Genomic DNA, 26,272 nt, shown 5'->3' on the forward strand with positions numbered 1-26,272 from the left:
GCCCTAACCAATGGGAGAACAGCTCAACTCAATCAGTGTAGAACCGCAGAGAGAATATTTCTACAATACCTAGAGAGTTTGATATTTATGTTGAATGGAAATGAGCGAAAAATTACACACCCATATATTTCTTTTATTTATTTCACAGAAATGGGCCTTTTCTGGAGGCTCTGAGGGTTCCTGACTGCACAGAACCATCCAGGAAGGACATAAGGCTGGGTCTAGCACACGACACAAGAACACAGAGAGAGAGAGAGATCTGTCATTTCCTTTAGACGACTTTTATTCAGAGCTGGAGTTCCACAGTAACAGAGGGAGCACAGAGAGGAAAACAGCACTACGCCACGCAGTGAATCACCACCCCCCAACGCCGTAACAGTCAGAGACAGCCCCCCATTCCCCGGACCCCCAGCACAGCAAACACAGAGGGACGTGTCATTGTTCTGCTGCTGTGAGGTGAGTGTGTAACTGATACAGCTCAGCGGATACACACACAGTTACACACAACACACTCTCACAGCAGCTTCTGCACAGCGCGAACACGTCCGTCTAACACTGACGACCGCACCCAGAATAACTGCTGGACCACTTCACTGCGAAAAGTCACCGGGAGAAATCATCTCAAACGCACTCGCACAGCCGCGTGCAGAGGTTTGGGCTCCAGTCCTGTGTTCATCAGGGTTTTGTAAATGTAAATAAGCTGTACATCCAGTACAGAGACACACTTCCACTCATTTCAACACACAATTGCTCTTATTTGCTGATTTTAACAAACCAGGGAAAAATAAAAGAGAGCCAAAAATGTGGCCTGTGCGAACGTTAGCGCACATCTTACATTTTGTGTTGAATTATTTCACTAAACATGCCGAAATTGTACTTTCATTAAAACTGAAATTGTACAGTGACATTTGCAGAAAAAGGCCGTTTTTAAGTATTAAGTACTTAAGTACATTCCATGTGGTAGACGTGTTAACATACAAAACATGTAATTTGGCCAGGAGGAAAACCTCGTATCTCCAACGGTCACTTTACAGGAGAAGGAAAAACCTGCTTTACTTTGAATGTAAGTCAATGGAACCAGAATATTTATAAGTAATTCTTCACTGTTTCTTTTAGTCCATTCATCATGAAATGATTCACATGATGTTTAGAGCAGCAGGTATTTTCAAATTATTTCAAAAACTGAAAAATTATATATATATATATAATTTTTCAGTTTTTGAAATAATATATATACACACACACACACACACACACACACACACACACACGCTGTTACTGCATTAGACCCATCTTAGACCTGACTGCAGAACCGCAGGCATGCTGTATGTTACTGTGATGGAATTGGATTTTGATTGGTGGATGTTGAAAAAGGAATTTTGAATATAACATATAATATATAATTTTTTTCCCTTTTTTGGTTATAAATTCATATGATTTTACCCTTGAAAGTAAGTGGGCGGGACTAGATGCATATTTCTGAGCTAGCTAGGTGGGGCTGGTGGGATGGGGAGGTTACTGGTCAATATTTTGCCCTGCCCATTGGTGCATCATAAAAAAACATAATCAGAAGAGGGGGGCGGGGCTAAAGCCCTTACGTTTGGATAGATTTTAAATGAGATGATATAATGAATCGTGCTGACCTGAAACCTAAGGAGAAACGTGGCACGCCAACAGTGTTGACATGTTTGGTGCAGACACTAATGATCCTTTCACTAATGGCAGCTCAATTTTGCATGGATAAGTATGAGATTTGGATGTTTTTAAAAAACAAAAAAATTGGATTTAATTTGACTCATACGACAGTACAATTACACAAACTCCTGGATAGCACTGACCGGATTTGAGATGATTCCTCTCGTCAAAACATCATTTCTTGCAGCACTGGACAGCAAAATATACTCAAAATACCATCAACAGGCTTAACACTGCTTTATATTTAAAAATGCATGATGCGAAATGTCAGAATATACACGTAATTCTCCATCGTAATGCAGCTTCAAGAGTGGAGACGAGATAAAGGAGCCGCTAAGTAAAAAAAGGCACGTATTTTATGAACAAGTCCCAAAACCCCAGTGTTACATGTTGCACTGTATCAAGTATCGTAGCTCTCTGATCAGATCAGGTCTGATCATCAACATACGTGAATTGACCTGAATGTTACGGGGGAAGAGTGTTAGGAACTCTGGCACTGATAAACGTCCCTGTCTACGCCGACGTGAGACGAGTTCAGCAGAGCAGACGTTACGCCGAAAGGTTCTACCTGAATTGGAACGTACATTATCTGAAAGCCTCTTTGGTATAATATGATTGCTGAAAAGTGACAAAACGACATGTAACACAAACATAAAACAATATATCTGTGAAAAAAAAAGGAAGCTCAAAAAATACTTCATAAAAACCGGCTTGAGTTACGGCTGGTGCTTTAGGCGTCTGCAGCGTTCGTGGTGAGGCCTAACGCCGCGTTCAGGACCAAGTGGGAACCCACAAGTAGGAAAAATCCCTGTAAATCTAAAAAAAAATCCCTAAAAATCTGTAAATCCAACTCGTAAATTTAGAGGTCAAGTTCTCAACAGCTCAGCGACGTCGTTTCAAGACTTTGGCGCCGAGAAGCAGGAGCTTGTTTTCAGTGTTTAAAACAGAATTCGTTTAATTTTAGAACAATTAACACAAATATTTGGAATCCATTTTAAATCTGGACATGATTGAATTGGGAAGAATATTGGAGAAATAAAACTAGGGTACCCAAAACTGGGCTTGCCATGAGAGCTGTGACGCTTAAGCATTATCTAGATAAGTTATCCTAGCTACAGTAACCTTAACTAAGTTGATAGCAATGAAGGGTGAAAAAATGCTGGGTTAATGAATAAAACTGCTGATACACTAAAAGCAGAGCAATACAGACATTAAAACGCCACGTTCAACAGATCTAATTGATCTAATTGATTTTAGGCTATTAAAGACAAAATCAGCCAATGATAAAAGCTCTTAAGGACAAGCTTCAGCACTGTGGGCTACCAAGCTTGAAGATAAAGTGAGCTTCATGTCGATGACAATAACACTGCAGACACCTCGCTGACCATAAGCCAGACTTCTCCCCTGCACCTCTACTACCACCCTTAATCCCTCTTCTGTTTGGGGTCCTGGAGACCCCAGCAACTCAAAAACTACCACCTAGGACTGATTTCCCAGCTTAATACTGATAACATTTCTCAACGGCATGCTCACAAACGTGATTTCGACTTTTCAGAAGACTTCTGCTAAAAATTACACATAATGGCAAACATTTATTTACGTCGGTACGTGTACTTGGTCACAGCCCATGTAGCATATAAACATACTGTGGGGTCTCTAGGAGCCTAAACATCGAGGAAATAAAGGCAATCTCAAAAGCACAAGGGTTAAGCAGAAACGAACACCAGCCTGGCTGAGTAGATGAGGTCAGCCAGATAGAGGATGAAGTTCAGAGCGGTCAGCACAGCGATGGCCAGCAGCTTGTCCCACCAGCACAGTCCTGCCATGGAGCCGCAGGAGCTCTGCCTGTGGCTTGTGCCGCCATGCTTGTCGTCGAACTTGTACAGGGGCCAGATGATGGTGGCCGACAGGTACAAGGCCACGGCCAGCAGGGCGTAGGTGGACAGGAAGCGGGCGAAGGGGAACGGAAGGCATCCCGTCCACTCAGCTACGCAGAGCACGATTATCCCCGCCGACAGGATGAAGCAGATGCAGTAGACGGCCAGGCACCACTTGGTGGCGGCGTTCTGGTTATAGGAAATCGGATCGTTGATGAAGACGAAGATGATGCAGGCGACGAAGGTCTCGCACACCTTCAGCAAGCCGGGCGCAGTCGCCATGTATCCGGACACCTCTCCCGGCCGAGCCTTGCTCAGGCTGACCTCACTCAGGTAGGCCACGGTGGCCAGGCAGGAGAAGACGCAGGAGACAATGCGGCAGTTCATTACCTCATCGCGGCCAGAGTAGCCCTTCAGGAAGTACAGGGGGAAGATGATGGAGGCTGAGAGGCACAAGAGCGAGGCGTAGCAGGCGAACGTGATGGGGAAGTTCTTCCAGGAGACCGGGATGCGGGTCTGCAGGCCGCAGAGCTCCACCAGAACCACCAGGAGCGTCCCCACGAAGCTGAAGCTCCAGCAGAAGATGCACCAGTCGCCTGTGCCGTGGGTGAGCTGGGCACCGTACAGGGCCACACTGAATGCCACGCAGGAGAAAATCAGGGCCACCAGGCGAGTCCACAGCAGCGGAGAGGAGCGAAAAACCATCGCCATGATGGGACGCACACACTAACCTCAGAGGGTGGAGGAAGACTGGGGAACGTTGTTAAAGCCTTCTGAGTCTTTGGGGTGCCTAGACACACAAGAGAAAGCAGAATTAGTAAGAGAATTTCAACATGGACAGTAATAACACAATACTTTGTTGTTCTCTAATACTGGCGCCAGTGGGTTTCTGACTGCAGTGTCACTCTTGGCTGGATATTTTTGGGTGGTGGACCACTGTTAACCTAGCAGTGGTCAAAGGTGGGTGTTTCTGACAAAGTGGCCAGTGATTGGAAGCACAAGGCAGGCGTTTCTAATAAAGTGGCCAGTGAGTGGAAGCACAAGGTGGGTGTCTCTAATAAAGTGGCCAGTGATTGGAAGCACAAGGCAGGCGTTTCTAATAAAGTGGCCAGTGATTGGAAGCACAAGGCAGGCGTTTCTAATAAAGTGGCCAGTGATTGGAAGCACAAGGCAGGCGTTTCTAATAAAGTGGCCAGTTAGTGGAAGCACAAGGCAGGCGTTTCTAATAAAGTGGCCAGTTAGTGGAAGCACAAGGCAGGCGTTTCTAATAAAGTGGCCAGTGAGTGGAAGCACAAGGTAGGTGTTTCTAATAAAGTGGCCAGTGAGTGGAAGCACAAGGTGGGTGTTTCTAATAAAGTGGCCAGTTAGTGGAAGCACAAGGCAGGCGTTTCTAATAAAGTGTCCAGTTAGTGGAAGCACAAGGCAGGCGTTTCTAATAAAGTGGCCAGTGAGTGGAAGCACAAGGCAGGCGTTTCTAATAAAGTGGCCAGTTAGGGGAATCAGAAAGTAGATCCTAATAAAAGTGGACGTTTGGTTGAAAATTATTTTGGTAAACGGAAACAGAAGTTGCATTACAGCTACACTGAAGACTCAGCAGCACGGCCAGCTGTATATTCATGCGGCTGTGCTGCTTACGCAAAAACGAGTGAAATGCTAACAAGTTCTTCTCCTCCTGTTTAATGTCATCAGCACTCAGACAAAAAGGTCTCAGAGCAGCAGTTGAAAAATCCCTGCATGTCGGCCAGCGGCCCCATAAGAGCCCGTGAGTAATGTATTCCGGCTATTTAGACCGGCACGGCCTAACCGAGACCTTTACTCAACCCCACAATCCATCTGTCATCAGCGCGTGTGGGAGGAGCCAGATAGCAGAACAATGGCAGCATTCAGACCCCCCCTGTTTACTCTCCTACACTTCAGCCCGACACAGCGGAGTCCCTCACACTCACAAACAGGCTGGTATAGACAGAGCGGACACGCCTTCCACTTACACACCAATCTTCACACCAGGCTCATGGGAGTGAGTGGAGTGAGGGATGAAAGTGAAGGAAGACTCACCTTAAAAGGAGAGAGACAGATAATGTAACCAGCTGTCACGCCCACAGACAGACGAATGAAACCAGCTAATCTGTGGATTATCTGTGTGAATGTAACAGCCCGATGTCACTAATAACTAATGACTAGAAACCCTTACCACTGTTATTATGGGCAGTCGTGGGCTGGAGGTCAGGGAACTGGCCCTGTGACCGGAAGGTTGCCGGTTCGATCCCCAGTGCCGACAGCACGCGACTTGAGCAAGACACCTAACCCCCAATTTCTCCCCGGCTGCCCACCGCTCCGGGCAAGTGTGCTCACTGCCCACTAGTGTGTATGTGGTGTTTCACTTCACGGATGGGTTAAATGCGGAGATGGGATTTCCCCGTTTGTCGGATTAAAAAGTGGACAAGTGTCACCTAATTAAACTTCATAAGTATTATTCATAGTAATTACTGATTCATTTATAGTAGCTACTGAATAATTCATAGTAGCTACTGAATAAATCATCATAGATATTGAATAATTCATAGGAGGCACTGAATAATTTCTTGTAGTTACTGAATAATTCATAGATAATTATTCATTTCTAGCAGATAGTGAACAATTCATAGTTGCTACTGATTAATGTATAGTAGTCATGGAAACATCATAGTAATCACTGAATGATCCATAGCAGTTACTGAATAATGTAAGTAGCTAATGACTAATTCAAAGTCAGTCATTTATAATAGTTTGCTTTGGCAACGGTTGCTAATCACAACTAGTGCAAGCCGTTTGAATCTGAATCAGCAAGAGAGAAAAACCCGAGGCAAGTGAAAGACCAGCCAGATATGGAGAGAGAGAGAGAGAGAGAGAGTGAGATGGAGTGAGGGAGAGAGGGAGAGAGGCAGAGAGAGAGAGACAGAGAGAGTGAGAGAACTGTGTGTCCTTTCACCTCAGAGACTCTTAAACACAAGCTGGAATAGCACAGGCATGACTCACTCCTCCCTCACTTTTCCCTCTTCCCCTCCCTTCATTCCCATTTCTTTTTCTCTGTGGCTGTGTGTCAGAGTTTACAGCTTTATGATGTTTCCCAGATGTTTAGGATCCCTCCAAACAGCAGAGAGAGAGAGAGAGAGAACAGAAAGAGAGTGAGAGAGAGAGAGAGAGAACAGAAAGAGAGAGAGAGAGAGAGAACAGAAAGAGAGTGAGAGAGAGAGAGAGAGAACAGAAAGAGAGTGAGAGAGAGAGAGAGAACAGAAAGAGAGAGAGAGAGAGAACAGAAAGAGAGAGAGAGAGAGAGAGAGAGAGAGAGAGAACAGAAAGAGAGAGAGAAAGAGAGAGAGAGAACAGAAAGAGAGAGAGAGAGAGAGAACAGAAAGAGAGAGAGAGAGAGAGAGAGAGAGAGAGAGAGAGAGAGAGAACAGAAAGAGAGTGAGAGAGAGAGAGAGAGAGAACAGAAAGAGAGTGAGAGAGAGAGAGAGAACAGAAAGAGAGAGAGAGAGAGAGAGAGAACAGAAAGAGAGAGAGAGAGAGAACAGAAAGAGAGAGAGAGAGAGAGAGAGAGAGAGAGATCAGAAAGAGAGAGAGAGAGAGAGAGAACAGAAAGAGAGTGAGAGAGAGAGAACAGAAAGAAAGAGAGAGAGAGAGAGAGAGAGAGAGAGAGAGAACAGAAAGAGAGAGAGAGAGAGAGAGAACAGAAAGAGAGAGAGAGAGAGAGAGAGAGAGAGAACAGAAAGAGAGAGAGAGAGAGAGAGAACAGAAAGAGAGAGAGAGAGAGAGAGAGAGAGAGAGAGAACAGAAAGAGAGAGAGAGAGAGAGAGAGAGAGAGAGAGAACAGAAAGAGAGAGAGAGAGAGAGAGAGAGAACAAAGAGAGAGAGAGAGAGAGAGAGAGAGAGAAGAGAGAGAGAGAGAGAGAGAGAGAGGGAGAGATGCGTAATGTTTTCCATCATCCTCTACTCCATTCCCTCCAACACCACCTACTCCTCCTCCACAGTCGTGCCCTTCCAGCTCGCTCCCTCAGAGGAGCCTTAAAGTGAGACTTCAGCTAAATCAGCCAGTGATTTGCCCTTTACAGATGTAGCCGATCAGCTAAGTCATGTCGGGTTTCTGAAAGTTTGCTTAGGACGGAAGCTCATAACACTCTACATGGCGTCTGAGGAAGTCCCACCCTTCAGGACAAACAGCCAATCAGCTTGCTGTTTAAGCTGTGACGTAGAAACGTCATTGTACATCTTTGCACCACATGCTACGAACTGTTTACGAGGTTTTGGTAAGATTGGGAGTCTGGACTTAAATAGCTGCCCTGGAGCTTTGCAAAGATGGGCTATAAGGACTCTGCTACTCCCCACAAAGAGAGTCTCATTGATTTACGATTTTTGTTTAAGTCACAAGACGGAATGGAACGTATTCTTGTTTTCAGATGATGTTTTCAGATAAAGGGATTCTTTTTTTTCTATTGGAAAGTTACCACAACGTCCAGCATCTCTAGGACGTTCCCTGTGGTAGCACCAAGCTAATGGTGATGTACATTTCACTAACTAAGACATGCATGTAACATTTCCTAACTGTCCGAACAAAACCTCCTTTCTCCAGAATGGCAGCTATACCCCGCTGAACAAACCAGCACAGACCAGCAAGCATTTCATGCTGGTTTAAACTGGTCTAAGCTGGTCTAGTGCTGGTTTAGCTGGTCACCCCAGCATGGTCTTGCTAGTTGAGCAGGGCCAATCACAGTCAGGGGAGGTCTCAGAATGAACAGTGTAGTGATTAGGGCCAATCACAGTCAGGGGGAGGTCTCAGAATGAACAGTGTAGTGATTAGGGCCAATCACAGTCAGGGGGAGGTCTCAGAATGAACAGTGTAGTGATTAGGGCCAATCACAGTCAGGGGGAGGTCTCAGAATGAACAGTGTAGTGATTAGGGCCAATCACAGTCAGGGGGAGGTCTCAGAATGAACAGTGTAGTGATTAGGGCCAATCACAGTCAGGGGGAGGTCTCAGAATGAACAGTGTAGTGATTAGGGCCAATCACAGTCAGGGGGAGGTCTCAGAATGAACAGTGTAGTGATTAGGGCCAATCACAGTCAGGGGGAGGTCTCAGAATGAACAGTGTAGTGATTAGGGCCAATCACAGTCTGGGGAGGTCTGTTTGGTATGTTTGGTATGGATTCAGGAATTTGTTGACATCACATCTATAGGCGATTGTGAATGCAGCACAGACAGGGGGCCTAGCCTAGTGCCAGCATATACAATGACATCATCAGCTGTCTAGGGCTCCACTTATGGTCCTGACTGATCCACTACATTTGGGGTACGGTGGAAATTTGGTAAATTAGATTTTTCTCTGAACTGTCACCTGAACTCTTTGCCTTTCCTGCCGCATGTAGTCGCTGACTGATGACAGGAAACCAGGCAAATCGAATCCACTCTGCACTGAACGGATTTATCTGTACTCAAGCAATCCATCTGGAAAGTAATAGGAGCTTTCTGGATGGATTGCTTGAGTACAGATAAATCCGTTCAGTGCAGAGTGTCTCAGCACTAATAGGAGGTCATTAGGACCAATCACAGTCAGGGGGAGGTCTCAGCACTAATAAGGAGGTCATTAGGACCAATCACAGTCAGGGGGAGGTCTCAGCACTAATAAGGAGGTAATTAGGACCAATCACAGTCAGGGGGAGGTCTCAGCACTAATAAGGAGGTAATTAGGACCAATCACAGTCAGGGGGAGGTCTCAGCACTAATAAGGAGGTAATTAGGACCACTCAAAGTCAGGGGGAGGTCTCAGCACTAATAAGGAGGTAATTAGGACCAATCACAGTCAGGGGGAGGTCTCAGCACTAATAAGGAGGTCATTAGGACCAATCACAGTCAGGGGGAGGTCTCAGCACTAATAAGGAGGTAATTAGGACCAATCACAGTCAGGGGGAGGTCTCAGCACTAATAAGGAGGTAATTAGGACCAATCATAGTCAGGGGGAGGTCTCAGCACTAATAAGGAGGTAATTAGGACCACTCACAGTCAGGGGGAGGTCTCAGCACTAATAAGGAGGTAATTAGGACCAATCACAGTCAGGGGGAGGTCTCAGCACTAATAAGGAGGTATTAAGGACCAATCACAGTCAGGGGGAGGTCTCAGCACTAATAAGGAGGTAATTAGGACCAATCATAGCCAGGGGGAGGGGACCAATCACAGTCAGGGGGAGGTCTCAGCACTAATAAGGAGGTAATTAGGACCAATCACAGCCAGGAGGAGGTCTCAGCACTAATAAGGAGGTAATTAGGACCAATCACAGCCAGGGGGAGGTCTCAGCACTAATAAGGAGGTCATTAGGACCAATCACAGTCAGGGGGAGGTCTCAGCACTAATAAGGAGGTCATTAGGACCAATCACAGTCAGGGGGAGGTCTCAGCACTAATAAGGAGGTCATTAGGACCAATCACAGTCAGGGGGAGGTCTCAGCACTAATAAGGAGGTCATTAGGACCAATCACAGTCAGGGGGAGGTCTCAGCACTAATAAGGAGGTAATTAGGACCAATCACAGTCAGGGGGAGGTCTCAGCACTAATAAGGAGGTCATTAGGACCAATCACAGTCAGGGGGAGGTCTCAGCACTAATAAGGAGGTCATTAGGACCAATGTTTTAGTTGTTAAGTTCTGCTTCTAACCCTGTAACCACAGCCCACAACCCTAAACCTAATCAAATGAGCTTCATCAGATATTGAGAACGTCTGTAGATGATCTACAGGAGGCCGTCCGAGCACAGTGGGACTGAAGACCCCAGTTATCCCAAACAGCGCTGACCACGGCTGTCCAGCACTAACTCGATTTCACCTTTAATCCTGTAGAACCTTCCAAAGAACAGAGCAGCCACTGAGCTCAGCCAGGCAGTTACATAATCATCATTAGAGGCCCGTACAGTGAGTCACCGCTGTAACACACACACACACACACACACACACACACACACACACACACACACACACACACTCACACACACACACACTCCACACCCCTCGGATCACTTCAGTTCTGCAGCTGAGCGGCGGGAGTCTGGGCGCGACTCTCAGCCTGCAGACATTATTCATTTATACAATTATTCAATTATAAATACTTCATTAAGCAGCTACCGTTAATTATTAACCACCCACTATGAATTATTCATTACTACTATAGATTTATTAACAGTGTAAATAGTGTATATTGTTCACTAACTACTATTAATTACTGATGAATTACTATAAAATATTCATTACCTACTATGACTGATTCAGTATCTGCTTTGAATTATTCAGTGTCTTCCATGAATTATTCAGTAGCTACTTTTAATTATTCAGTATCTACTATGAATTATTCAGTATCTACTATGAATTATTCAGTATCTACTATGAATTATTCAGTACCTGCTATTAAACTCATTTATAAGTTCTGTATATAAGAGGAATCTGTCTGCATACGTTTAAATATGATTTAACAACAGTTGGTAGTAAGAGTTTCTAGTTATCAGTTATTATTAACAGTTATTATAGTAATCAGTTATTATTAAATAGGCTTTATATATATATACATATATATTTATTTATTTATAAAAGGCCCTAAACTGTCACTGTTCCCCTCTGGTCACTGGGGTGGAACCCTCAAGGCTCCATCTCAGCACCTTTAGTCATTCGGTTATGAAAAGGAACAAATACCAACTTTTCACCTGGAGGAACTGATTTAAGCTCCACAATCAGACCTTAGAACCACTGCTGGAGCTTTGAGGGAACATCTACACTGTTTGGACCTTGATGATGAAAAACGTTCCTGAGCAGAACCTTCGGTTCTCAGTGTTCATAGATCTGACAGCTGCTTACATCGTCTCTTCTCTCTATTATTACTATTCAGTGTTTAGTATGAATTACGACATAAAGTCTTACAGGGCTTTTATTTTATGTTCTCAGAGTCTGAGATGGAAAGCGCAGAAGTCAGAGTCAGTTGGTGAACTGAGAAATGATCACACACATCTGTGGGTGTCCTGTGGTGGGTGTGTCCCCCAACACGCCGCACCCAGCGAGCACGACGGGGACCGACTCGTCCAGCCCTGCTCAAACACTCGGAGATACGTATGAAATATGAACAGAGTCTATTTGAACATAGTTACAGTGTTGGGGATGGAACTGATTTTTGAACTGATTTTTTAATAAAATCTTATTTTAGATATTTAGATATTTAGACCAAAAGGAGCCGAAATCATAGTTCATTTCGTATTCGCTGACTTTCCGCTCCACCTTAAATGCTGCAGCTGTTACATCCTGGCACCTGGATCCAGAATATGACAACTGCATCGTTTAGGTGGATCAGACAATTCAAGGGATTTAAGGTGGAATGGAAAATTAGACACAAATAAGTCACTGCTGCAGGAACAAAACCTCGTGTCACTTTCCAGTTTTTGACCTATTTTGAAAGTGTTTGTTGTTCTTTACACTGTGTGCAAATTTCGTGATGAATGGACCAAAATAAACGGCCCAAAATGACTTGGAAAGACGTCTGGTTCCATTGACTTCCATTAAAAGCAGAGTATGTTTTTTCCTTCTCCTGTAAAGTTACTATTCTGGAGATACGAGGTTTTGGTCCGACAGCAGTGACATAGATAACGCAAACTTAATTAATAATTAATTAATTAACAGGTGGTTTCTGATGTAAAGTGGGCTTTGCCGAGTACGAGCCCCTGAAAACTCCAACAGCAGCGCCACTTTGCAGGAAAACAAGGCAGATAAAAAGCAGGAGGGATTTTCTGGAGTTTGTTCTTACCTGCTGGTCAGTCCGGCTCTCCTCTACCGGGGCTTTGTCCAGACAGAGTGGGCACTGCAGGAAAACCCTCTCACTCACTGACTCACTCGCTCGCCCGCACACTCCACCCAGAGCTTTCCACATAAGGAGAGAAAACAAAACACTGTTGATTTATTCTCTGTCTCTGTTAGTCACTCCCCCTGTCTCTGTATCTCTCTCTGTGTTGGTCACTCCCACTCCCCCCAACCTCTCTCTCCCTCTGTCTCTCTCTCTCTCTCTCTCTCTCTCTCTCTCTCCCTCTGTCTCTCTCTCTCCCTCCCTCTCTCTCTCTCCCTCTCCCTGTCTCTCGCTCTGTCTCTCTCTCTCTCTCTGTCTCTCTCTCTCTCTCTCCCTCTCTCTCTCCCTCTCCCTGTCTCTCCCTCTGTCTCCCTCTCTCTCTCTCTCTCTCTCCCTGTCTCTCGCTCTGTCTCTCTCTCTCTCTCCCTCTCCCTGTCTCTCGCTCTGTCTCTCTCTCTCTCTCTCTCTCTCTCTCCCTCTCTCTCTCCCTCTCCCTGTCTCTCGCTCTGTCTCTCTCTCTCCCTCTCCCTGTCTCTCGCTCTGTCTCTCTCTCTCTCTCTCCCTGTCTCTCGCTCTGTCTCTCTCTCTCTCTCCCTCTCCCTGTCTCTCGCTCTGTCTCTCTCTCTCTCTCTCTCTCTCTCTCTCTCTCTCACTCTCACTCTCCCTGTCTCTCGCTCTGTCTCTCTCTCTCCCTCTCCCTGTCTCTCGCTCTGTCTCTCTCTCTCTCTCTCCCTCCCTCTCCCTGTCTCTCGCTCTGTCTCTCTCTCTCTCTCTCCCTGTCTCTCGCTCTGTCTCTCTCTCTCTCTCCCTCTCCCTGTCTCTCGCTCTGTCTCTCTCTCTCTCTCTCTCTCTCTCTCTCTCTCTCACTCTCTTTCTCTCTTGCACTCTAACATCACTCTGCTGTGCTGTCCTGCTGGCCACTCCTCTCGCTGGAGCTTTAGGCTTTTTCTTTTAGACCAATCAGAGAAGAATAAAGTACAAAGTTTCTATTCGGCTTCCTGTCTGCCTTTTTCATACTCAGATTTTCAGGTCCACCTTAAACAGGCCTGCAGTTACTTTCAGGCTCCTGGGGCTCCAGAATGTAACTCCTGCACCATTTAAGGTGGAACAAAAAAAATAAAGCCAGTTTCATCCTCAGAGCTCCAGTGCTGATGGTGCTGGAGGGACTAAGACGTTCCACTGCAGTGCTAAGGTGTTCTAGGCCATTCCTTTTTTATCCTATGTGGTTGCTAAGATACTATGGTATCCTAGGTGGTTGTTATGGAGCTGCTAGGCTATTCGTATGGTATTCCAGGTGGTTGCTAAGCTGTTCCTGTGTTATCCTACATGACTGGTAAGGCATTTCTAAGCTGTTGTTATGGTGTTCCATGTGGTTGCTAAGGTGTTGCTAGGTGGTTGCTCCTGGTTTAGTTTTTCCCAAAGAAACATTTCAATGAAATGTACTCTATAATGTTCTCTGAAGGCAGATCTGACCATGAGGGGCTTTTATACGCGGTCACTACACGTTTTCTTTGTTTTACACAGTTACACCAATGCTGGGGTTCCTCCCAAGAGATCTGTGTTAACGTTAGTGATTAAACGTGAACATTTTTTGTCGCTGTCCACAGACAAATGGTCTTTGCAGTACGTTGAGCTGAGACACATCTCAGGAGAAAAGAATAGATTCCCCTGGGTGGTATTTTCAGCCTGGCCTTTCACAGTGAAACTTTCATGCAACTATTTGCATGCAACTTAATTTCGGTGCTGCTTGACAGAAACACAGAGCAACTCAGCTGCGCCAATTGAATTACTCCACTAGTTTGGCAATTTAGCAGCTCATATTTTTATACGCAGTATTGTTCTCCCTACATAAAGTCATCTGTGAGGCGTAATGTATAGATTTGCAGCATTTTCCCAGCTGTCATCGCCTATTTTTATCTCTCTGATGTCATTGTCTCCTTTTCCACTCTGCAGTTACCGTCTTCTGTTTTATCTTCCTGTCCAATTTTCTGGTAAAATCAGCCGTTGGAAAGTATTTCCTTCAGCGTGATCACATGATGTGTTGTCTGCATTTTGATTAGTTTCATAAAACTCCACTCCGAGTTTCAAACAAGTTGCAGGGCAACTCAAGGGCAACTTAGTTTCAGGCTGCATGGAAAGTTCATCGTGTAAATTTAACCTTACAGTTTACATTATTCTCTAAAATGATGGTTCTATATTAAGCCATGGATTCTATATAGAAAAATGTTATGCTTCACCGGTTCTCTGCATGGTGAAATGGTTCTTCACATTGCTGGAGAATGTGTTTTCTATGGTTCTACATAGAATCTTTGGAAAAGAGCTTGATATAGTACCAAAAAGGGTTCTGCTACTCTTATGATGCCAAGCCTGTAACCCTTTTTAGGTTCTATACAGCTTTCACGATGCAAAGAACCATTTAAGCATGGAAAGGTTCCATATAGAACTCATGGCTTTAAATAAAAACACTGTAATACCTTAAACTAATAAAGGTACTACAGTGATAGTTTCAGAGTAGATTATATATATAAGATGAATAAAACAGGAGCTTCCAACATCAGACTCCTAACAACCACCTGGAAGAGCCGGGCGACCCCAAAACTGCCCCCATCAGATAAACAGCACTGAAAGCTTTGATCTCTGAGAGAGAGGAGAACATCAAGCTGCTTCAGATCTGAAAACATCCACAGGGGTTTCTGTCCATCCTTCCACTGTGAGAAGACCACTCAGCGCTGTGGGTCTGAAAGGACGTGTAGCTGATCAAGAAGAACCTCACTGAGAAAAGGAGACGGACACATCAAACAAAGAAGCTGGACAGTGGACTGACCGCCCCAGAGTCCAGACCTCAGCACCACTGCTTGGGTTTGATTAGTTCAGAAAATCATCAACCAGCTTCTCAGACTGAGCTTTGGAGGTGTGTCTGCAGGTTCTTTGAGGAACTGAAAGTGAGGATCCTGAGATGAACGGAAGCTGGAATGAAGGGAAAAAGACACTCACGTAAAATGACAGAGCGGTCAGCGGATGCTGAGGGGCATAGTGCGCAGAGGTCACCGACTTTCTGCAGAGTCCATCACTACAGACCTCCAAAATTCATGTGGCCTTCAGATCAGCTGAAGAACAGCGTAGAGAGCTTCATGGAATGGGCTTCCATGGTAGTTCTGCTTCGCTGCACTAAAACATAAAAGTCAGTAAGATGGACAGTAACTCTGTATTGTTTTTATTTGTTTGATTATTTATATGTAAAATAACTTTCATGCTGCAGTGCAGATGCAGCTGAAAAATCTTAGTGGCGTTTTCTATTAATAACCAGCTCAACATTAATGCTGCTGTTGATGCAGCGTATCCAGCTAACGCATCACATCCTCCGTTTGTTGACATTGCCGGGCGACAGTGTCCATGGAAACCAGATGCGTGTTTGTGGAGTATTTATAAAATGTGGTTAAAGTGATGCATAACCCAAGAGTTCGTTTCCGGCAGAAATGCAGGGTTTCCCCTCACACCCCCACACACCCCCACACACACACATGCCTGTGCATGTGAGCAAGCGGGGGGTTGTGGGGGGGGGGGGGGGGGGGGTGTTGGGGGGGGGGGGGGGGGGGGGGATCAGCCCAACACATTCTGCTTTTTGCTAAATGATTTTAATTTGATCCAGAATATCAAAAAGGGCCTAGTAAACTTCAGTCTTTTGAATTTTCTAGTCCACCTTAAATGGTGCAGCAGTTATACTCTGGATGCCTTAAACTTTCCAGTCTACCTTAAATGGTGCAGCAGTTATACTCTGGATGCCTTAAACTGTCCAGTCTACCTTAAATGGTGCAGCAGTTATACTCTGGATGCCTTAAACTGTCCAGTCTACCTTAAATTGGGCAGCAGTTATACTCTGGATGCCTTAAACTGTCCAGTCTACCTTAAATGGTGCAGCAGTTATACTCTGGATGCCTTAAAGTTTCCATCCATCCATCCATCCATCCATCCATCATCTTCCGCTTCTCCGGGGTTCGGGTCGCGGGGGCAGCATCCTAAGCAATGAAGCCCAGACCTCCCTTTCCCCAGCCACTTCCACCAGCTCTCCAAGGGGGATTCCGAGGCGCTCCCAGGCCAGCTGGGCAATATAGTCACACCAGTGTGTCCTGGGTCTGGATACTCTGGATGCCTTAATCTTTCCAGTCTACCTTAAAATGGCGCAGGTGTAACATTCTAGCTCCAGGCGCCAGAAGGTTCCAGCTGCACCATTTAAGGTGGAACTGAAAATGACTTTTAATCTCATAGTTTCTGTGCTGATAGATGCTGGATGTTCTAGAGCTTGACATCGTAACAATAGAAGAACCCTTATTGGTGCTATACACAATCATATACAGCACATTCTCCTTCAGTCGGGAGAACCGTTATACATTATAACAACAGCAGAACCCTTTTTGGTGCTACACAGAACCATGTTCGTGTGTATACACTGTGCTGTGGAACCTGATTAGTTATTAAAATGTAATTTCATGGCCTGCAGCGTTAAACACAGTGCGAGTATATTTGGGTGGATCTTTCCTGCGGATGATCGTGCAGTGGGTGTAATCTGCCTTTATAAACCAGTTATAAAGCGTAACTGTATCCCTCCCGGCCGTCCCGCTGAGGTCACGGGCGACAGCTGCAGCAATTCCAGGCTTAATGTTAAAATTCCTCGGTCAAAACCTCAGAGAAACCAGGTCCATCATCACTGGACACAGAGCAGGGCTCCCCTCAGCGGAGAGGCAGCAGAGAGGGCTTTACCTCAGGGTCAGTTCACAACAGGGGGCAGCCTTGCCTCACCATGCACAGGACAGCAGGAGCCACAGCTGTTACGTTCTATTCCTCATTACTGGTCAGGGACCGTCCTCATTCACACACTGCAGGCCTGCAGCTCAGCTGACCGCATTAGTGCTGACAGTCAGTGTCAGGGTGGCTGTCATTTACCCTCCTTTTGTCCCATCACTTTTTAATACGTCCTCATTTTGTCCCATCACTTTTTAATACGTCCTCATTTTGTCCCATCACTCTTTAATACGTCCTCATTATGTCCCCATCACTCTTTAATACGTCCTCATTTTATCCCCATCACTCTTTAATACGTCCTCATTTTATCCCCATCACTCTTTAATACGTCCTCATTTTGTCCCATCACTTTTTAATACGTCCTCATTTTGTCCCATCACTCTTTAATACGTCCTCATTTTGTCCCATCATTCTTTAATACGTCCTCATTTTGTCCCATCACTCTTTAATACGTCCTCATTTTGTCCCATCACTTTTAATACATCCTCATTTTATCCCCATCACTCTTTAATACGTCCTCATTTTGTCCCATCACTCTTTAATACATCCTCATTTTGTCCCATCACTTTTAATACGTCCTCATTTTGTCCCATCACTCTTTAATACGTCCTCATTTTGTCCCATCAATTTTTCATACGTCCTTATTATGTCCCATCACTTTTTCATACGTCCTCATTTTGTCCCATCACTCTTTAATATGTCCTCATTTTGTCCCCATCACTTTTTCATACGTCCTCATTATGTCCCCATCACTTTTAAATACATCCTCATTTTGTCCCCATCACTTTTTCATACGTCCTCATTTTGTCCCCATCACTTTTTAATACGTCCTCATTTTGTCCCTTCACTTTTTAATACGTCCTCATTTTGTCCCTTCACTTTTTAATACATCCTCATTTTGTCCCTTCACTTTTTAATACGTCCTCATTTTGTCCCTTCACTTTTTAATACGTCCTCATTTTGTCCCCATCACTCTTTAATACATCCTCATTTTGTCCCATCACTTTTTAATACGTCCTCATTTTGTCCCATCACTTTTTAATACGTCCTCATTTTGTCCCATCACTTTTTAATACGTCCTCATTTTGTCCCATCCCTGTTTAATACGTCCTCATTTTGTCCCCATCACTCTTTAATACGTCCTCATTTTGTCCCATCTCTCTTTAATATGTCCTCATTATGTCCCCATCACTTTTTAATACGTCCTCATTTTGTCCCCATCATTTTTTAATACGTCCTCATTATGTCCCCATCACTTTTTAATACGTCCTCATTATGTCCCCATCACTTTTAATACATCCTCATGTTGTCCCATGACTTTTTAATACATCTCTATTTTGTACCCAACACTTTAAAAATGTCTCCATTTGAAACTACCTATAACGTCTGTTTTGTCCCCAGCACTTTTAAAATGCTCTATTTTGTCCCTGACAGTTTTTAAAATGTCCCCAATTTGTCCCGACCACTTTTTAAAATAACTCAATCTTGTCTCCACTGCTTTTTAACACACTCATTCCATTCCTGTGCATTTCTACAATGTCCCCATTTTGTCCCCATTTTTTTAAAGCAATACTTGCATTTAGCCTAAAAGAAAACTGAATTTCCCTGACTACTGTCAGCAGAACCAGAGAGACATTAGCAATTATCACGTTTTAAAGAGCACATTTCATGGAGCCCCTTACAAAACACAGCGATTAAAGTATTATAGCTATGTAGAACCAGTTCATGCTTAAATGGTTCTCTGCATAGTGGATTTGTTCTTCAGATATATGGTTATATATAGAACCTTTCTTGAAAAGGGTTCTATATAGTACCAAAAAGGTTCTGCTATTGTTTAAACAGAAGGTTGTGTTTTATTAATGTAAATTTTATAGATGTAAATGATGTTTTAACCATAAATTCAGTAGAATTATGTGGCTGATGAAAAGTGAGGTTGAAACCACAAGAGGTCACCATTCCCCACGTTTAATTTTACAGTCAAAACTTTCAAGGATCCAGTGGCGTTCGACAGAAGAACGTTCACAGGACTAATCGTATCGGGTTCCGAAGATTTTTATTTAACACAGGGGGCGCTAGAGGCGATTTTTCTAAAACCCTATTCATTCTGGCCAATAGAGAAATTAGACCCGGAGTTCCTAATATGGCATATGTGTTCGAAATGAGTGCAAAGACATCAATACACAGTTTAAAAGTCCAATCAAACCCAAAACACTTTTTTTGTTCAGTTATAGCCACGAAGAAGAAAAACAACAGAGCACTGTGTGTTTATATCATAATATGCTGCGATCTTTTGCTGCATTATCCCATAAAAGTTATTCCTCTTCAATTTTTCTCCTTAATGATCAGCATAATTATTAATGTTGGAGGTTTCTTTTTTTGCAAGAATATTGACAACAGCAAGCAAATCATACTGAGAATTTTGACACAAGACAATCTCTACTCTGAAAATGTATTATAGAAGTTTGGTTTTTGTGGTTTAATAAGGAGATATTAAGCAAGAAATACAGTCATGCAGGTTTGAACAGTCCAGCTGAAATCTCAGTGCTGTGTTAATCAGTGAAGCTCGTTTAAGTCAGCTCGATGTTACGTGACCTAAATTAGACGCTCTAGTATCTCAGCTTCACGGAGCCCTACTTCAGTGACAGATGCACTGACGGGTTTCTAACGTCTTTGACCGACATTGCTTGCAACAGTAGTCCCATTTGTCCCATCAGTGGTGTAGCACCACAGGTAACTCTTCTTGTAGTAGCCACACGGGTGGTCAGGCAGGTTTTGCCTCTATAGTTGAGAGGCAGTCGTCATGGGTGCAGCAGTAGTTCCAGTTGTTGTTGAAATCAGTGTATATCAGTGTGAGTATTGGGAGTTGGAGAACTCCAGTGCCCTCGTCTCGGCAGATGGAAATTGGTGCTAAATGCCCTCTAGTGGACACTCGATAGAACAGCGGAAAACTGACCACTGAATCTAGCGTGTTTGTGCTTGAAGCATGCATATTTCTGCTTTTCTTCATTAGTCTTGAAAACAGTCTCCTGAGGTGTGCTTGTTTGCACGTTTTAACCATTTGTGCTTGATTGTTCACTATTACAAATTATTTGCTGGCCACACTTAACAAAGGGAGCTGTCTCAGATCTTTCCCCTCCCATTTTCTAACAAGCCCCGTCCCTCTGTTTGAGTTCATACAGTGGTGCTGGTGCTGAAAAAGTAGCTTTGGAGAAGTGCAAGGCATTCTGGGAGTCCTCTATGTGCTCCTCTCCAAAGTTCTCATCGGCCATTTCTCAAAAAATGATCTTAAGTATCAGGGAAAAGATATCAAAATATTTCTGCATTATTCATTGTTTGAGATGTAAACAGTGGTTCAGACGTCTTTACAGTGGAAGTGATGTTGACCAGGGGTTGCTATGACTACAACACAACTATAGACATTTTATTCACCATCCAGAACCACCAGAGAACCTACACGAGTCTTCTGAGTTTATATGTGTAGCTGCGAGTGCAAACCACACCTTGAAGTAAAGGAAATGGTAAGAGGACAGAAGCTCTGAGAAACTTGAGCTGGAGTTCCGAGTGGCTTCAGCTGGTTGCCAGAAGGCCAGCCCCCCTGTACCTTAGGGATTTAGTGTGGGCATGGAAAAAGGGGAGGAGATGGGGTGCAAAATTCAAGAGAAGGAGGAGTAAGAATATTTAGAGGATGTATGAAGGCAAGTAGGAGGATTTTGCAACTACACCTTGAAGAAAAGGGAAATGGCACAAGGAGGGGAGCTCTGAGAAACCTGACTGGACTGTTCTGAGCAGCTTCTGCTGTTTGCCAGAAGGCCAACCCCCATGACCTCCAAGACAGATAGAGGCCAACCGTTCATGGGCTTGTCAGAGGTCTTGGATTCCTGTCCACATGTAGCCATGGTACGCTTGGGATGGTGTGGTAAGGCGAGTAGTTGAAGATGCTGTGCTTTCGGAAAGAATGAGCTGAAAGCTGTTCTGGAGGGGAAGCACTTAGTGAGAGAACTTGGCACGAGCAGTTGTGGAAAAAGTGATGGGAGATGATGGAGCCCATTTCTGTGACAAAGATTGAATTAGACTGTCGGGCATTTTGAGACAGCCTGAGTTGGTTTAGGTGCACCAGCAGTTTCCATGGACTGAAAAAAGTGGATCTCTTGCCAAGTTGGTTTGTTTTGCTTCACTTGGTAAAGTTGGACAGGCAGGGATGGATTGTTAAGCTGAAGGTGTCTGAAGGAGCTGTGTTCTGAACATCTAAAGGAACTGAAAAAGGCCTTCTAATGTGGTGAAGATGGCCTTCGGGAAGAGTCTAGCTTTGAGTGGTGCAAGATGTTGGAGGTTAAGGGCAGCAACAGAGGTAGAGGACAAGGTTTGTTTCATGAAGATCCCTTTTAGAAGAATTGAGATCTGAGGTTGGTTAGCAGTAGCAATCAGAGATCCACACATGTGTTTGTTGAAGTTAATCCCAACTAAGTAGATTCGCAAGGTGTAAGAGTTGAATGACCAGGTGTAAACTGGCAAAGGTAAAGATCGGAGATGTTGCTGAAAGACCAAGGAATGCTTTGAGATGCATGAAAGTGCTGGAAGGATTTTCATACTGAACAGTGTGTTAACAGGGTGCGAGGGGTAAATGCACTTAATTTGTTTCCTGGGTTTGGAGAATGATTGCCAAGTGAGATGACTGAGGAAGTGTTAGGGTCTCGCAATGTCTTTTATTGATGATGTGAATAATTACGGATTTGTCAGAGTGGATAAGGATGACAAACTCAGGAACTTCCAAGGACTTTGGAGGCATGGGAGTCAGGGAACTTATGGGTGAGAGAAATGTCAGCAGAGGGGTGGTTGATGTCCTCACCTTGAAGGAGCCGCAAAGGATCTGGTAAGAAGAAGGGAAGGGTCTGGGTAGAAGAAGAAAGAAGCTAAGAAGAAGAAGGAAGGAGTTGAGATGGAGAAGGAGGTGGTAGACATGAAGGTGGAACATTACAGTCACAGGGAGAAGCCAAGGTGGTGGCTTCCAGTGAACAGGCCATCGTTAGAGGCAATAATGTCGGGCCAGCATTAGCAGGTGAGTGGTGCGAAGCTCAATCAGTGATAACTTTCATCATGAGACGCAGAAGTAAGAGAAGGGTGTATTTGGATGTAGGAAAGGGAGTGAGAGGAGTTCCATTCATGGTCATTCCCCAAATGGTAAAATGTTTCAAGATACGCTTCTGGGGACTACCTTGCCTCAGAACAACCTGCATGTATGTTTGCAACTATGTCAGCAAACAGTCACTGAAGACAGTCACTAATTAATCACTTTTCTACCCTGAATTAATTGAAACATTGAAAGTTTAACAAAAATTGAACATCAATGCTGCCTTAATTATTTTCAACCATAAGAAATGCTTTACCTCACCACAGCAGAACACCAGACGACATAGTTAACATTTACTTCATGACATCTTATTCCTCTGGACAAGCTTAGAAGCATGTTTCTCCCAAGTGGCGCAACCATCTAAGCGTTGGCTCCGTCATAAGGAGATCGCGAGTTCGATTCCTGGTGATGCTACAGCCTTCGGTAGCCGGGTGTCTAAGAGAGCACAATTGGCCTCGCTCTCTGGGTGGGTAGGATGGCCCCAAAGGAAAAATCCTTGTGCTGTTAATGCAACTATCTTTGACTCTAATCCTGCTTGCACGGAGCACCGAGTGCAGAGGCAAAGTAAGAACTCTACTTAAGTAGAACTAGGCTGGTCAGCTAACAGGCTGAAAGACAGCAAACACGTTAAACAAATCACAGGCTTGAATAAAAGTACTTACAATATGACTCACTGTAAAACTACAATAAGAGTCTAAAAAGGTCACTTAAATGTCTGACAGGCTTCAAATGTCGGTATTTCAGACTCAGGCTGAGTCTCAAATGGCTCTGTACTCCCTAAACAGAGCACGATATATGATTTAAAATTCTAGCTTCTATTCTAGCCCTCTTTGTCAAGTGTGACTATTTGTTAACTATATTAAGCACTGTCTGGTTGCAGGAACCGGTATTTAAATTCCTACGTAGTGCACTATGTAGGGAGCAGGGAGACTTTTGAGATTCAGCCCCAGCGTGAGAAGAGGGCGCCGCTGGATTGGTGCTAAATAAGACTCGTGTTGACCAAAAAAGTAGGTTTTTGAATCAAAACAGTGCTGCGTTATCAGATTCGTTATTATGAGAAAAGTTTGTGAAATGTCTCAATTTTTGAGCAAAACAGCAAATGCATCAGAAAAACTGTGCAGTTTGCATGAGTTATTTGTTGTTGGCGTTGTTTCTAATGAACGATTGTTTATAATCAGAGAATATTTGAAATCTAAAACTTGGATTAACGGTACTGGTGGTGCAACTGTACCACTGTTGGCCCACTAATGGCACAGCTGGTGGTCCACTGGCATTTTGCTCAACTCCACTTATCTTCACTCATTCTTCACTTATATACTACACTACTACATTAGGCCTATTGTTTTAAAATAAAAGTGCATTTAAATTTGTTTGGGGAGATTAAAAACTAGAGCTTTTATGCAGGACAGTAATCTGGGTGGCCCGAGGGGGGACCAGCAGCGGTGATCAAGCCTATTAAACTTTGGCGCTACTGACGAGGCGTCACAGTTGAAAGAAATGGAATCATGGGATAGATGGGAGAGGACAGTGTGCTTTGGTCACATACTTCAAAATCTCTCCCGACGCACCAGCCGGGAATTTTGGCGTACTGTTGAATGAACGCCGTGCATTCGGACACACTAACTCAATTCTGCGCTACTGCTTCGGTGCACTGTGTAGTATGGAGGTCTACAGCCTTACTGTCCACCCTCCTACGTCTATGGCTTTACGCCGCTTCGCCTCGTGCCTAATGACACCCTTTTCCCGTGGTCCAATCTCAGTAACGCACGGCCTCCTGTGGCTTTATTAGGCATCCTTGGCTGATTTTCTCCAGGTAGCATGAAGCTAATATGAGCAGTCGTGAGCGACTTTTCCACCGAAAACAAAATCAGTGAACGCTTTAAAAAGATCAGCATTCAGTTCATTAAGACGAGTGTCTAGGATTCACTTACCGTTCCTCTCACCTTTCATTCTTTCCTCTCTTCATTTTTCCTCATTCCTTCAATTCTTTTCTCTCTTAATTTTTCCCCTTTCCTTTCATTCTCTCCTCTCTTCATTTTTCCTCATTCCTTCAATTCTTTTCTCTCTTAATTTTTCCCCTTTCCTTTCATGCTTTCCTCTCCATGTTTCCTCCTTCCTTTCATCTCTTCATTTTTCCTCCTTCCTTTCATTCTTTCCTCTCTTCATTTTTCCTCATTCCTTCAATTCTTTCCTCTCTTCATTTTTCCTCATTCCTTCAATTCTTTCCTCTCTTAATTTTTTCCTCTTTCCTTTCATGCTTTCCTCTCATGTTTCCTCCTTCCTTTCATTCTTTCCTCTCCTTTCATCTCTTCATTTTTTCCTCCTTCCTTTCATTCTTTCCTCTCTTAATTTTTCCTCTTTCCTTTCATGCTTTCCTCTCATGTTTCCTCCTTCCTTTCATTCTTTCCTCTCCTTTCATCTCTTAATTTTTCCTCCTTCCTTTCATGCTTTCCTCTCTCCTTCATGCTTTCCTCTCTTTTCATGTTTCTTTGGGGGTCCTGCCCTGAATGAGGACATGTATTTTGTTGGCTGTTGGAAAAAAGAAAGATTTGGGCTTTGTTGGGAGCACAAATGAAAGTGTCTATGTGAGGAACGAGGGATGAAAAAATGACACATAGAGGAGTGCTGGTCAGTATGGCTGTGGATTAGAGCTTGAGGACCTGTCCTGAGTGAGGACATGCACTTTGGTGAGACTCGGATTTGAGTGATGGCAGAAATGAGTGGGTCTCTATGGGAGAAACGAGGGATGGGGAAAAAAGACCAATGGAGGAGTGTGGGTCAGAACAACAGTGAATTTGTGCTTGGGGGCCCGTCCTGAGATAGTGTATGTGAAATTATGTCTTTCAGTCAAGTCATTAAATTGTATTTAGTGTATAATTTTTTTTATATAAAACTAATATAAAATTACAAAGGAAAACTGGCAATAAGTTCCTTAAGTTCCTCTTCCTTAATAAGAACAAATCCATCTTATATATAAAGAAAACTTTTTTTTTGAGCATATTTAATCTTCACAGCTGAACGCTTGTGGAAGAAATGCACTGATGAACAAATAAGGATCACATTTCGCTGCTGTTAGAATGAAAACGGTGGTAACTTTTACAGGAGAAGCAAAACGGTTTACTTTTAATGGAAGTGAATGGAACCAGACTTCCAATCACTTTTGGAGCATTTCTGCTGCCTCTGTTCATCATGAACCTCTGGCACATTGTTAGGGTCAGCTAGCATTTCAAGAAAAGTATAAAATGACGAAAATAGATATGCGAGGTTTTGCTTTGACCGCAGCGATATAATTGTTAAGAAGTTTTATTTGAATATGAAATTTACTCTAAAGGTTTTAATGGTTATCCCCGAGACGTCGGCTGCGTTCCGATCGGTTCACTTCTATAGCTGATTGGTGAAAGAGCACTGAGCGACTTTCAGGCGCTACACTTCATAAATAAAGTGGTGGATATATTTTGTGACCCGTCTGTCGCATAAACAGGAAATTATGAGCTGTAATGAATGTAAATGAATAACATGTACAAGAGCTGCCAACAAAGCTTGTTAACGGTGGACATGAAGTTCACCAGCGCGAACAGCTGCACAGCTGTTTGTTCCAGCCAAGAGGTTCCTGTTGTGTCTGTAAAACAGCTGGACAACATAACATTTATGGTTATCGTGTTAAATTATGCCCCAGTGCGGCCGGCTTTTCTGAGCACCAGCGCTTGCAGAAACTCAACAACGGCATGTTTCATTATAAAGAGACCAAATTTAGTCCATTTAACTGGATTTAGTGACAAATAGTGAGTAAAAATCCGTTTTGACAGTAGTTTCTTTTCTCTCTGATCAGACGTCTGGAAAAAATAAATATGGTTATGCATCACGTATCGTGAAATTTTCTGTAAGTATCACAATATATTTCACTTCAATTCCTCTTAAATGGTTTAATATT

The 26,272-nt window shown here is 43.9% G+C and overlaps 1 protein-coding gene across 1 annotated transcript; it reads right to left on the reverse strand.

The window, feature by feature from the left end:
* Nucleotides 1-260: 260 nt before the first annotated feature.
* On the reverse strand, nucleotides 261-12,526 carry si:dkeyp-66d1.7 (myeloid-associated differentiation marker homolog). Its single transcript, XM_017686557.2, has 2 exons — nucleotides 12,378-12,526; nucleotides 261-4,362 (listed from the first exon to the last, which is right to left on the reverse strand). The coding sequence occupies exon 2, from the start codon at nucleotides 4,281-4,283 to the stop codon at nucleotides 3,402-3,404; it is 882 nt and encodes a 293-aa protein (XP_017542046.1). The 5' UTR covers nucleotides 4,284-4,362; nucleotides 12,378-12,526; the 3' UTR covers nucleotides 261-3,401.
* Nucleotides 12,527-26,272: the final 13,746 nt, after the last annotated feature.

This window comes from Pygocentrus nattereri, chromosome 2, assembly GCF_015220715.1.
Source record: "Pygocentrus nattereri isolate fPygNat1 chromosome 2, fPygNat1.pri, whole genome shotgun sequence".
NCBI lineage: Eukaryota > Metazoa > Chordata > Actinopteri > Characiformes > Serrasalmidae > Pygocentrus > Pygocentrus nattereri.